The sequence below is a fragment of the Chanodichthys erythropterus genome, chromosome 18 (genome assembly GCF_024489055.1).
Source record: "Chanodichthys erythropterus isolate Z2021 chromosome 18, ASM2448905v1, whole genome shotgun sequence".
Taxonomy (NCBI): Eukaryota; Metazoa; Chordata; class Actinopteri; order Cypriniformes; family Xenocyprididae; genus Chanodichthys; species Chanodichthys erythropterus.
The window spans coordinates 6,729,118-6,743,439 of NC_090238.1; the positions used below are offsets into that span (position 1 = coordinate 6,729,118).

Consider the following 14,322-nt stretch of genomic DNA (forward strand, 5'->3'; position numbering starts at 1 on the left):
AATTGACATTGTTTACTAGTTTTCCGCCTGTAAAATAGGCCTACTGATTGAGCGATTACATAAGGTGATAGATTTCAGTAATTTCACCTTAGCCTACGTTTATTCATGTTTATTTCGTGCTATAATAACTAGTAAAGATATGATAGGTTCACGTGCCACTTGAACTGAGCGCCAAAAACACTGAATGTCTGAATTTCGTGATACAATCAACAGAATTTGAAAGCTGTGCCATTGTTTCAAATTAAAAGTAGCAAAGCACATTAGATGTCAGGTGCTAAATAAGGTTTAATGAAGTTTTGTTCACGCATAAACTGAAAACAGGCCGATTTCCTATTGAGGTAACCTGGATGACCTGTTGAGACTTTAAAGCTAGGAAAATTAATCACTTTTGCAAGGGAAACAAACATGTTGAGATATAGCCTATTCAGGCTTAATTGCGATCCTTACACGATCTCTGACTGCAGGAGCCTACGATTAAAGTAGCGCGCATAAACGAGAAAAGTGAAGGCGGAATTTGACAAGGAAATCCTTGCTGTTGAATTTTGATGTAAAATATTTAAAGCCATGTTTGATCAGACCTTAAAATATGAATCTATGGGAACAACATGGGCTCGGCAAAGTCTCGAATGTAGGTGCGATACCATTGGGCCAGTGGGGTGGGCACCTGCACGCGCCGCCACATCATGAGTCAAGTTTACAGAGAGAAGTCTGACCTGAGCACGTGGAGACACGGCGCTATTCTGCTGCTTTCAGACCAAAATGACATCGGTGTGTGTTAATACAGATCAGATGGATTAGTAAAATGCTCTCTGGATTTCCATCATGAGAATATGACGACTTTCCGAAATCCTCCCTCTCATAAACACTTGACCGGTTACATGCGCGTGAGGAGCCGGAGGGAAAACTGGCTCGCGGTGGTTCTGCTCCGAATATCTCGCCGGGATTTGAGCTTCTGTCTGACCGCTCTCCTCATATTCTGTCTGGGGTCCTTGTTATACCAGTTAAACGGAGGAGCACCGAAAATCCTGCTAGATGTGGGTTATTATCTCGGTAAGACCTCAAATACGCGTTTATCAGAAGGCATGTGGTAAGTTGTCACATTGGAACAGACTGTCTGATTGGAGGAGACTATAAGAATTACAATAGCTTATAAATAATAACACATGAGACAACTTTCTCCAACCTGAGATTTACTGTATGAAAGCTACTCTTGTCCTGAGTTTATATATAATTGAATGCCTTAATGTATATTAATTTAATGTTTGTTTTTGTTGTTTACTCGTTTATCCAAAGACTAAATTTGAATATCCTAATTTACTACAGATTTGAAATTCTGTCAGTATTTTAACAAACAAAAGCACTGCTAAAGAAAACAAGCATTTGTGTAATTTTACTTTGGACTCAAACCCTCATAAATACCCAGACAAGCTAATTCCAGGGTTTTAAAAACTATGACCCTTTAAAAAAATGAATAGGTTCTTTATGGATATTATATAATAAGCATTAGGCTGTAACGGTAGATCAGTTGTTGCTTTCACTGAAATATGAATATAAACAGTTTCATGACATTTCTAACTAATTGAATGTACCTTAATGGTTCATTAAAGTCATAACATGTTACCCAAGCCTGTTACTGTAGTCGTGTTGTCAGGTCAATGGCATCAGTCAAGGTTCATAAAGAGCTGACTGTCAAAGTTTCCTGTCTCCACTATGAGTCCATACGACACCCGTGTTGTTCTTGGCTCAGGAGACCCACAGTGAATTCCACAGGAGTCCATGTAAACTGGATGATATGAGGCCTTTCATTGTGCTGGATTCTTCATTCACAACTCCTACAATGGCAGCAGTCACCTAAACTGACAGCTGGATGGAAGGGTGGAATAACCTGATTTCCTAAGCAAAAAAAAAACAATTTAAAAGATATCAATCTTCAGCACCCAAGTTTAAAGTCTACAAATATTATACATATTAAACATAAGAAATGTGAGATTATCAGTGATGATTAGTGGCCGGACAGAACATTTGGTATACATTTCGTTTCACCTAGCTGCATCTAGTTATTAACTTCAATATGCACAGATATATGCACACATAAATGATATATGGACACATTATTGATTATTATTTTAATCTTTTTAGGGAGATTTTCTGGTGGCCATGGATCTTTAGCACCCAGAGTAAGAGCACTGCCTACCATTTACTATAAGATTTGAGAACATCTCATTTGTTACTAATATCTTACACAATTAATGCATATGAATTTTCATTCCACCATAATGTAAGATTGTTCTGAAGCGGACACTCTTTGAATACTGTTTTCTCTGTCGCAGGCTTTACCTTTCCCAAGTCAGGTTGTGTATAACAGGGTTGGTAAGTGTGGAAGTCGCACTATAGTTTTGCTGCTGCGCATCTTGGCGGACAGACATCAGTTCACCCTCATCTCCTCTGATATTCACAACAAGACCAGACTCACCAAACGTGAACAGGTAAATAAAAACAATGCTGCACCCCTGCTGACGTCACACATTCTGTACTTAAAGCTGCAGTCCGTAATTTTTTTTGGTTAAAAATGATCTAAAATCTTTTTTTGAGCAAGTACATATCCAGCCAGTCTCCTTACCTTAGCCCGATTCACAACAGTAAGCTTGTAATAATATTTTCTAATAAATCGATACTGGTGGATTTCCGCGGAAAATTCGAGCATGCAACCATTCATCTTTGCGTCATTACGTCACATCTGTAAACAGAAAGAAAGGAGTCACTGCTAGTAGACTATGCATATAGGATGCTGCTGGAAGTGGATCATTTATAGCCTTTTCTCACAGCAGCTGTAATAATTAAACTGATAATTTTGATGGCTGATTGTAATCCAGAAAGATCCAAATAACAATCATCAGTGACAACTGGAGATTCAGCCATGGTCAAAAAGCAAAAGACTTCAGACTGTGGAGTGGCTACAGAAATTGAAATCTACAGGTAACGCTAATACACACTAAATACACGCAATGCTTATGTTGTTAAAATGAACAATTTGAAAACAAATATAACAACAATAATAATTTGCATGGTTTGATACGATATGAGCTAAGCGATCGTTAGATTTAATCACCATTGGCAGCACAATTTATTGTAGTCCTAATGCTTTTTCCCTCAGTTGGTCAGAACAAAAGTGGCAGACATACCAAAGACTACAGAATAACACAAGACGCGTCACTCGTATTGTTTTTTAATGGGAGAAAGTGCAGCGCGCAATATGGTGGAATAAGTCTCGCCTTCTAAATAAGAGCAAATCGCCGATTGGTAAAGTCTTTGTGTCACTGCAGCTGCTGTTAGAAGCTCCGGTTCCTATAGAAACAGTCAGACGAGTGCCTCCGAAATGAGGCACAAGTGACGCGCATTTAGGACTCCGCATGCACATTAGCTTGACCCAGCCTGAAGAATACAGATTTTTGTCATGATTTGAGTGATTAGAAACAAAATTCATGAGACCGTTATTGTCAGATTTCATTGGCAATTTCAAATATGAAATTTAATCGAAAGCTTGGCTTTGGAGAATTTGATGTTTCCCCATTCAAAGAGATAGGAGTTGCACCTGCACGCCCGAGAGGCGTTTCAAAGATGACCGCAGAGTGAAATGACTTGTCTTAAAGGGACTTTACTGTTACTTGTTCAGATGACATTTTCCAGTGAAAATTCCTACTTTGTTCATACTTCAAGACTAGCCTGGATGCCAGCCGAACTTAGCCCCGCCCACAACATTTTGAGGTCGGGGAGTTCGGTCTGGACTCGATCCATAGAGGAGTAATTATGCCCGAACAGAAACGGTTCGGACCAATAACATTGTCAGGGTGATGATTGACAGATAATCACCAGAAACGCAATCACCCACTAGGGCTGCAACGATTAATCGCGATTAATCGTTTGCAAAATAAAAGTCTGTGTTTACGTAATATATATATGTGTGTGTGTTCTGTGTATAATAATTATGTATATATAAATACACACACATTCATGTATATATTTAAGAAAAATTTTATATTTATAAAATATTTGTTTATATGTAATATAAAATGTATATAAATATATATATTTATAATACATGCATATATTTCTAAACTCTATACCTGTATGTGTGTGTATTTATATATATACATAATTATTATACACAGAACACACACATATATATTACGTAAACAAAGACTTTTATTTTGCAAACGATTAATCGCGATTAATCGTTGCAGCCCTATCACCCACGTCATCAAAGAGCGATCTAACCAATCAGAACGCCGAATCCGCTATTTTGTCCGACAAAGCAGTCAGGAATTAGAATATTAACATCGGTGGAGTTAAACTTGAAAAATTGTGCATACTGATTACTGACGTCTTTCCGCGTTTGAAACAACATTAATTCTCATGTTCATTCATGTTTATTTGATGCTATAAATGGACTAGTAGGAAGAGATGATCGGTTCACGAGCCTCTTGAGCTGAGGCGCTACAGCAATCTTGTCACGATCATGGTCACAACACATTAAAGAGCCACAAAACGGTTTTTATTGTTTGAATTTTTTTAATAACTACACAGTTTGAAAGCTGGGACTTTGTTTAATATCATAAGTTGCCTGCTCTGTCTCGTCTGTCGATGTGTTGTCAGTTTCCTCTTTGCTCCGCGATGTATTTTCCACTCTGTGTGGCGTGACAGCGCCACGGCTTGTCGGACAAAGCAACAGTAACGAAGGGGGACGATTCTTTGCAAAAGGTCAATTAACGTAGTTTACAACAATGATGGCTGTTGTTGAAGAACTGAGATGTGTAGATTAGGCCATCGCGTCCGTTATAGAAGATATCGACAGCGCATTAATTTTAAAAGAGGAACAGAGGACCGCGATCAAGGCACTTGTTGATGGGAAAGATGTCTTTGCCATCCTTCCTACGGGATTCGGCAAAAGTTTGATTTATCAGCTGGCCCCGATGGTCGCTAAGAAGAGTTCTGTTGACAACTATGCGTCGCTCAACATACGTCACTTACTCTGTAGCTCTGATTGGTTGTAGGTCTATCCAATTGAGCTCTTTCCTGGATCGGTTGAAATACGCCCCCATAATCAAAGCCCAATGGAGCAGTATCAGACTCATATTCAAACTAAAATTGAGTATGACCACGTCAGGCACCTTCAAGACTACAATCTGTGATTCTGCAGTACAGTATCCACACCGGTAATGTGGCTGACAGCAAACATTAGATTCATCCGTGCTGTGGAGCTGTGCCGATGCGCAACGCACGTAAAGATAATAATTCTGCATATAACTGCAACTGCAGGTTTCAACCAGACATGGCGACTAAGAGGCAAATCTTACGGACTCTCCCTTGTTGTAAATTAAAAATGTGAACGTTACATATTTTCTCTGTTACATTAGCTGCAATTGAATTATTTCACCATTATTATTCCAGTATATTTCAGCCATCAGCCACCATTGAAACATCAATGGTTATATTTAATCATTCTCCTTTTATTCCCATGTAGGAAAATCTAATTAGAAACATCAGCACAACTCCTCAGCCATTTCTTTACACCCGACATGTGCATTTTCTCAACTTTAGCAGGTAAGTTGATGCTTCTTTTATAAAGTAATGTGCATTCCAGTCATTATTGCAAGATAAATTCTGCCATGGTACAAAACTCATCCGTGAATCCCAGTATGCATTGTGGCATGAATAATCTATGCAGATGAATTGTCTGACTATGTTTGTTTAGTCTTACTATTTGTTGCTTTTTGCTGTTGTTTTGTTCTGACTTTAGTTGCTTGTTTTGTGATATAGTTAATAGTTGATCTGTATATTTTTCAGTTTACAGTCACCATTGTAGAGATTCACAAAATGAATTACTTCAAAACTGCACATTGTTTTTAAAATCCTTTGATTATATGATTGTCACGGTATTGTTGGATTTCAAGCTGTAGCAGCATCACAGATTTATTTCAGACAATACAAATGGCAGGAAGTCCAATTCTTTTCCAACTACTGCCATCGGACACTTTACGAAATCGTTTGGCAGACAGTTCTCAGCGTGTTGGATATGTCTGAAAGACTGTTCTCAGTTCAGTGTACAGTTGGACTATAATGAGTGCTGAATGAGTTGGCAAATACCAGCATCATAGGATCATTTACTCTGGGATATTGGCTCACTTTGAGATGGACTGACTGTCAGGCACTTCCGAAAGTTGATTGAGTACCTTGTAGATCTGTGCTGAACTGTTTCAGAAGGTTTAGTCCAATTTGGTGAATTGGTTCAAAAGATTGATTCGTTCGTAAACTAGACATCACTAACTGAGCTTTATGGGCCGTTTACACAACATCATTTTCAACTTTTTATGAGTTTTGGTTGTTCATTTACAATAGCGTTTTAGGGGCCTGAAAATGCAAACTTTTGAAAACGGCTTTCAAAGTGTACGTTTTTAAAAACCGATACAGTTATCATCTCCATGTAAACTACAAAACATGAATTTATGAAAATGGTTAGGTCATGCGTATATGTACATGTTCAGTTTTTAGGTGCGTAGTGTTTTTTTTTTTTACAAATTGACATCGCCAACAACTGGCCTGGCAGCATAATACAGTGTTTTTAGTCGTTTTCACTTATCCAATCGTTTTGTCAATGTTTTTGTCTGTACATGAAAAATGCAAAGGAAAAACTTTTCTGTGTTTAGTGCATCTTTGTTGTGTAAATAAATGTAACCTAAGACTTAGTTAATCAGGTCATTACATGATGATTACATTATCAATACATAACCATCAATACCTGATCATATTTTCTCTTTTTTTTTCTCCTTGCCATAACAAATGTGTGTTATAAACACACAGTTGCAGCAGCCAGATAAAAACCAATGTAAAAACGTCAAGGGTCAAGAGCCCAAATAAAGCACATACTAATAACCATAATGGTTACTTTAAATGAAACAATAAAACATCTAAATTTCTGTTAATTCGTCTTTTGTACACCTATGACAGAAATAAAGCCACACTGGTTTGTAACAAGTCAAGATGGTAATGCTGTTTTGGAGTTGTTTAATGTTGTTTAATTTAATTTAATGTCTTTTTTTTATGCAGTTGATTTAATCTAAGGCTGTAGTCAATTGTAGTTCTTGTGTTTCTGCTCATCTCTTCTCTTTTTCTGTTCTTGTTGTTTCACTTTCCATCAGTGAATATGCTTGTTAACAGCAGGTGTTCATCACTAATGTTCAATCATCACTTGATATGTGGCTCTTGCATGGTCTTGGTCTTGGAGGTCTGGTCTTGACTACATCTTTGCAACTAACTAGGCAATGGATGTGTATCCAGCATGCTTTGCAAGGGACTGCATTAGGAAGATTTAGGGATGAAGTGTTATTTTATGCATTTTTCAGTAAAGGGAAAGAAATGTTAGTGTTTAATGTTATTTCAGTTGTGGAGGACACTATGATGTTAATGTTTAATGTTTTTGAATTTTGAGTGCCCATCTCCCATCTCTGCACGCTTTCTGCCATGCCAAATCCCACATACAGTATGCTTGCTTTACTGTTAAAATTAACAGTGGTTTGTGAACGTAGACACTTTAAAGGGTTAGTTCACCCAAAAATGAAATTTCTGTCATTCATTACTCACCCTCATGTCGTTCCACACCCGTAAAACCTTTGTTCGGAACACAAATTAAGATATTTTGATGAAATCCGAGAGATTTTTTTATCCTCCATTGAAAGCAACGAAATTACCACATTCATTGTCCAGAAAAGTAGTAAAAACATTGCTAAAGTAGTTAACGTGAATACAGTGGTTCAACCTAATGATATGAAACGACAAGAGTACTTTTTGTGCGCAAAAACAAAAATAACTTTATCCAACAATTTTTCCTCTTCCCTGTCAGTCTGTTACGCAGTTGGCGCAGTGCTGCGTTTCCTTGTTTATGTCTGAACTCTGGCTCATTATTGGCACCGTTCTGACGTAGAACCTGGAAGTGCTGCAATGAAAATAGCGTAGCAGAATGACAGGGGAAAGACGAATTTGTTGAATAAAGTCGTTATTTTTGTTTCATTTTTGCGCAAAAAAAGTATTCTCTTCGCTTCATAATATTAAGGTTGAACCTAATGTTTTTACTACTTTTCTGGACATTGAATGTGGTAATTTTGTTGGTTTCAATGAAGGATAAAAAAAAAAACTCGGATTTCATCAAAATATCTTAATTTGTGTTCTGAAGATTAACGAAGGTGTTACAGGTGTGGAACGACATGAAGGTGAGTAATTAATGACAGAAATTTCCTTTTTGGGTGAACTAACCCTTTAATGATCAAATAACACTTAAGTAATCTGCTTCAGAGATAAAATGTGCTATTTATTATGTATTTTGCTGGGCTGAATTCAAATATGACAATTAAAATGACTGATTGGCTACTGTTTCCAAGATTTAAATCTTTTTTACATATACTGTGTAGATAGTACCTGTCACCTGTCCCGTTTATATAACACTTAACAAAGCAGCAAAAGGGTTATATCAATTAAATTTATTATGAAACAAAAGGCAAAAAACTATTATGTACATAGTTTAGTCCTATTCAGTGCCTACTCTGCATTTCTTGGTTTGTCTCGTTTTCATTAAATTGAGCATCTCTTGCAGGACCATTCCAAAGTCAGGGGTCATATATACTGACCCAAAACATATCTTGAAAACTAGAGCCAATCAACAATTTTAAGCATCATTTTCATTCTCTGTGACTCAGAATTAGTAAAGTTTGACTACATTTTTTTTTTTTCAGAAGCATTTTGGCTGTAGACCAGTGTAATTTATCCGAAGCATTTATGCTGGGATGTGTAGGTTGTGCAGTGATGCGTAAATTGAAACTATTACAAGGATATTTGTGTTTTTAAAGGGGAAGCGCATCTCCATATATAGCCTTACCCTGGATAAATAACCGACAAGAATGATTTTAATTGCGCGTTCATGACTGTTTCAGGAAGCATGGAGGGGAGGGGGAGGAGGAGGAGGAGGAGGGAGGGTCTAGCTAGCCTCTGTTTTGTTTGAAAACACTTTGAACGTCAACAGGAAGTTACTCCACCCAGGATCGCTTAGAGCACCTTTAACGTTATAGTTGTGATGTGGACTCTGCTATTTGTTTAAATTTAGAATGATTTGTAAAATTATATCTCTATCGTTATGCTTATAGTCCTTGGTATGAATGGGCCTTAATAAACAGATAAAATAATGGATATTTTAATATGATTCCTCTCTCTACTGTAATCAGGTTCAGAACGAATGAGCCAGTGCACATCAACATCATCAGAGATCCGATCAACCGATTCTTATCCAATTATTTCTTCCGGCGGTTCGGCGACTGGAGAGGGGAAGAGAATCACATCGTCCGAACCCCTGGGATGAAAGACGAAGAAAGATACTTGGTAAGAGCTTTAAAAACAAATGTACACTGTACAAACACACATTAATGAGAGCTGAGTGAATGAACATTGAGTGAACTATTACGGCTCTGAGTGGGCATAAATAAGGTCTGTACAGCTCTGTGTGATACACATGAATGCCTCCTTCACAACTCAGCGGGCAGCATTTATTAACATGGTTTACTCAGTCTATATTTAGTGTGAGACTGACTGTGCTGCTGGTCTTCCTGTCACTCATTAGTGTGACGTGGTAATCGTTTACAGGCATTGTATGTACATACAGTATGACATCACCGGAACACAAACATCAACTACACTTTTACAGTTTCTGTAAAGATACTAATGCAGTCATATTCATTCCATGCAATGCGCTTGGGTATGCATGATTTCTGTTTAAATACTAATTTTCATTTGTTAATTTTCTGCAACTTTCCTTGGAATGTCGTGGATTTGTTTGCATAGTAGCAGGAAATAGCCAGTCGTGGGTCTTTGGTTGGAGACCTATATGAATGACCCCATAGTTCAGACCCCTTGTGGGCGAATATATATAAACAAACGACTGTTCTCAGAGCTTCAGTTCCAGTTCAACTACAAAATCAGTTTAACAGCACTGACGTAACTAACTGAAATGTTAATGTTGGCTCTTTGACAAATTGCTTTTGTTGTTCTTTTGTAAGTTGCTTTGAATTAAATGCAAAATGTAAATGTTCTTCTTGATCAAAGGACATCAACACATGCATCTTGGAAAGCTACCCAGAATGCTCCAATCCCCGGCTCTTCTACATTATCCCATATTTCTGTGGGCAGCATCCTCAGTGCAGGTGACATTTATATTTGGACGTTACTGCTACTGTACATCTTATGCAATTCATTTTTAATGGTTCCAGGTTTTGTTTTAATCAACTGAATTAATAGATGCCCAAGAGTGATCACTGGAACTGATCTATGGTGCAATAATCTGTAATGACCTAGAGAGCCAGGTTTGTGGGCGCTGGAAATGGCCAAGCAGAACGTTCTAGATCATTATCTGCTGGTAGGGGTGTTGGAGGAACTTGAGGATGTGTTGCTTCTGCTGGAGAGACTCCTTCCACATTTCTTCTCTGACGTCTTGAACATCTACAAAAGTCCAGGTGAGAATAATTTGACTAATTTATATATATATATATATGTATGTGTATGTGTGTGTGTGTGTGTGTGTGTGTGTGTGTTAGTTAAGACCAGACCTCCAATACCAAGGCTGTGTTTAAGTCCAATTTTTTTATGCCCATCTCATTCATTTGAATGTATGTCATTGCTTACATTGCACGAGTGCCCTCTACTAGCAGAACCCTTATAATGTTTAAAGTGGTGGTTCATTGCAATTTCGCTTTTTTAACTTTAGTTAATGTGTAATATTGCTGCTTGAGCATAAACAGTATCTGCAAAGTTACAGCGCTGAAAGCAAACGGAGATATTGTCTTTTAAAGTTATGGCAGTTTAATGCCTATAATTATGACTGGTTTGGACTACAATGAGCTTCTTCCCCGGCTGGTGACATCATAAACCCTGCGATTAACATAAACCCTATCCACGGGAACATGCAACAAAGTGGCCGAGGCCATGTCGCGTGGCATTATGGAAGCGGAAGAGTTGTATACACCAGACAGTGCGAGGCTTTAAAAGGTAATAGAACCCATTATAATCTGTGATATTTTCTACACTGGATGCGGTGCTGAAGACAGCTTCCAGAATCTACACGAGTTTAATGCTGGATTTGCACAAAATTCCCACTTTAAAAGTAGAAGCTGCTGTTTATCTGCCCCAAACTGTAAGTACGCTTTATTGTTTGTACCTGTCTATTAAATGTATAGTTCAATTGCTGTTTTTTGGTTGCATCAAGAACATGAACAAAGACCAACGCGGTTTGGCTTCTCTAGCCAGTTAGCTAAATTATATTGCATACTTCTCCAAAAAAATGCCAACCAACACCAAAAAAACTTCTATGTTCATAGACAAACAGTTGTTCATGCTATAAATTAAGCGATACCTTTACAAAAATGCTACTACTCATTCATGTATTCGGCTACAGTAAAGCTCAGGATCAGGATGAAATCAGGATAAAACCGTATATTAAAAGCTAACATAAACAGCAGTGACCTTTACAAGTGATGGCATATCTAAACACTTTGACACAAATACAAACAGAAAATACTTACCATTCAGAAATGTCCTTTATTATGTGGTTAAATGTCAAAATAACTCCAATATAATTAAGCACGATCTGCTGTGACATCACTATCATGTTGCATTGTGGTCTAGTATACATATTGAGTAGACTCGCTCCCTTGGTCAAAATCAAGGGGTTGAGGGTCTGTCCAAATAAACTTCCTTCGCCCACTCGGCGGAGGGGAAGTGCTTATTGAAGTTCGCAAGTGTATGTCTAAAAGTGGAGTTAAATGCAGCCCAAGATCATTCAAGAGCCACACAGCAAAATCAAGTGTTGGGAGTTAATTAGATAATTAAGAGATTTATCAAGTGATGATTGAACATTAGTGATGAACACCTGCTGTTAACAAGCAAATTCACTGATGGAAAGAGAAACAAGAACAGAAAAAGAAAAAGAGATGAGCAGAAACACCAGTACAACTGAAAATAAAGACGTTAAATCTCACAGATCTCAACAGAGGATAATTAAACAACTCCAAAAACAGCGTTACAAGCTTCACTCATTACAAGCCAGTATGACTTTTTTTCTGTGATATGTGTACAAAAGGTCTTAATGAAAATTAACAGAGGTTTAGATGTTTTGTTTCATTTAATGTCAAAGCTTTTTATCCCCTACATCCCAACGCATAATTGCCACGCCTCTGAAGCTGGTCTTTTACATTTTAACTGTTCCTCAAACTCGTTTGATCTCTGGGTGATAGGGCTTTCTCTTCATTTGCTCCAAAACTATGGACCTCTGCCCTCGGAGATTAGGCGAGCGGAATCTCTTAATGTTTTTTAAATCTTCCCTTAAAACTTACTTTTTTAGGATAGCATTTATTTGATTTATTTTATTACATTCTAATTATCTTATTCTTTAATATTTACTCTTCACTTTTATGAATGCTTTCTTTTATATTTTATTTTTATTATGTTTTATCTTATTTTTGTAAAGCACTTTGAGATGTAACTTTTAAAGGTGCTATAGAAAATAAAGTTTATTATTATTAAAGTCCCCATTATGGTGATTAGTGTTTGGTTTAGACTGTAGATGCTTCCATTTTTATTACAGATATTCTGTGCCAATTTTCCAGGAAATTACAATTTTCTTCTCTTGAACACATGTGATGGAAATGGCTTTTTTTGCAAATGTTTTATGTGATATTCCACATAAGTTAAAAGGTTCTTGAATGGTTTTGGTCTTGGAGATCTGGTCTTTTGCACTGCTGATATGTGTTTGTGTGTGTGTATGTGTGTGTGTCAGTGTGTATACATACATACATACACACACACACACACATCATGGGTGTAGTCCGCTATATACAGTACAGTCCAAAAGTTTGGAACCACTAAGATTTTTAATGTTTTTAAAAGAAGTTTCGTCTGCTCACCAAGGCTACATTTATTAAATTAAAAATACAGTAAAAAACAGTAATATTGTGAAATATTATTATAATTTAAAATAACTGTGTACCATTTAAACATATTTGACAAAGTAATTTATTCCTGTGATGCAAAGCTGAATTTTCAGCATCATTACTCCAGTCTTCAGTGTCACATGATCCTTCAGAAATCATTCTAATATGCTGATTTGCTGCTTGATAAACATTTATGATTATTTTCAATGTTGAAAACAGTTGTGTACTTTTTTTTTCAGGATTATTTGATGAATAGAAAGTTCAAAAGAACAGCATTTATCTGAAATACAAAGCTTCTGTAGCATTATACACTACCGTTCAAAAAATTGTACTAGATGTAGTAGTTTTTGTTGTGGGGTGTACTCTAAAGTATTTTTACTTTTTTTTTTTTAAGAAATTAAAGGAATGAATACTTTTATTCAGCAAGGATGCATTAAATCAATCAAAAGTGACAGTAAAGACATTTATAATGTTAAAAAAGATTAGATTTCAGATAAACACTGTTCTTTTGAACTGTCTATTCATCAAATAATCCTGAAAAAAAATATTGTACACAAATATTTTGTACAATTGTACACAATAAATGTTTCTTGAGCAGCAGATCAGCAAATTAGAATGATTTCTGAAGGATCATGTGACACTGAAGACTGGAGTAATGATGCTGAAAATTCAGCTTTGCATCACAGAAATAAATTACTTTGTCAAATATATTCAAATAGAAAACAGTTGTAAATAAATTGTAATAATATTTCACAATATTACTGTTTTTACTGTATTTTTAATTAAAAAGCCTTGGTGAGCAGACGAATCTTCTTTTAAAAACATTAAAAATCTTAGTGGTTCCAAACTTTTGGACAGTACTGTGTATTATTTTAAGTTAGAAAACTGCATGTATAATTAATGTACAGTATATTTTTTATTAAGATTTGTTCAAATAATTTATGTGGCTTTGTGGCCACTAAATTTGCGTCTTTCTCTACTCGGTTTAGAATACAGGAAGTCGGGGAACATGACGGGCACCGTCCACAAACAGACTCCTAATCTAGAGGCCCTGCAGGTGCTTTATCAGCGCATGGAGTATGAGTACAAATTCTATAACTTTGTCAAAGCTCAATTCCACCTCACCAAGAGGAAGATCGGTCTGAGGACAGGTCCACAACCCTCTAGATATTATTCTAGTGTACTTCAGAGGAAGGACCTACAGGAGGAGCTGGAGGAAGAGAAAACAGAAGAATCACTCGACTGGACCGAACAGACCTGAGAGAAGCTCTGAGACCGGGATCTACTATAATCTAAAATA

At 36.8% G+C, this 14,322-nt stretch overlaps 1 protein-coding gene across 2 annotated transcripts; it reads left to right on the plus strand.

Moving 5' to 3' along the window:
- Window positions 1–698: 698 nt before the first annotated feature.
- LOC137006691 (uronyl 2-sulfotransferase) lies at window positions 699–14,316 on the plus strand. Of its 2 annotated transcripts, none has more exons than XM_067367655.1 (8): window positions 699–1,050; window positions 2,140–2,177; window positions 2,331–2,486; window positions 5,522–5,601; window positions 9,270–9,423; window positions 10,144–10,241; window positions 10,393–10,550; window positions 14,012–14,316. In XM_067367655.1, exons 1-8 carry the CDS (start codon window positions 831–833, stop codon window positions 14,281–14,283), a joined length of 1,176 nt encoding a protein of 391 aa, XP_067223756.1. In that variant the 5' UTR covers window positions 699–830; the 3' UTR covers window positions 14,284–14,316. The 2 variants fall into 2 exon arrangements, with proteins under 2 accessions (XP_067223756.1, XP_067223757.1); XM_067367656.1 differs by having other exon boundaries at window positions 905–1,087.
- The last annotated feature ends 6 nt before the right edge of the window (window positions 14,317–14,322 follow it).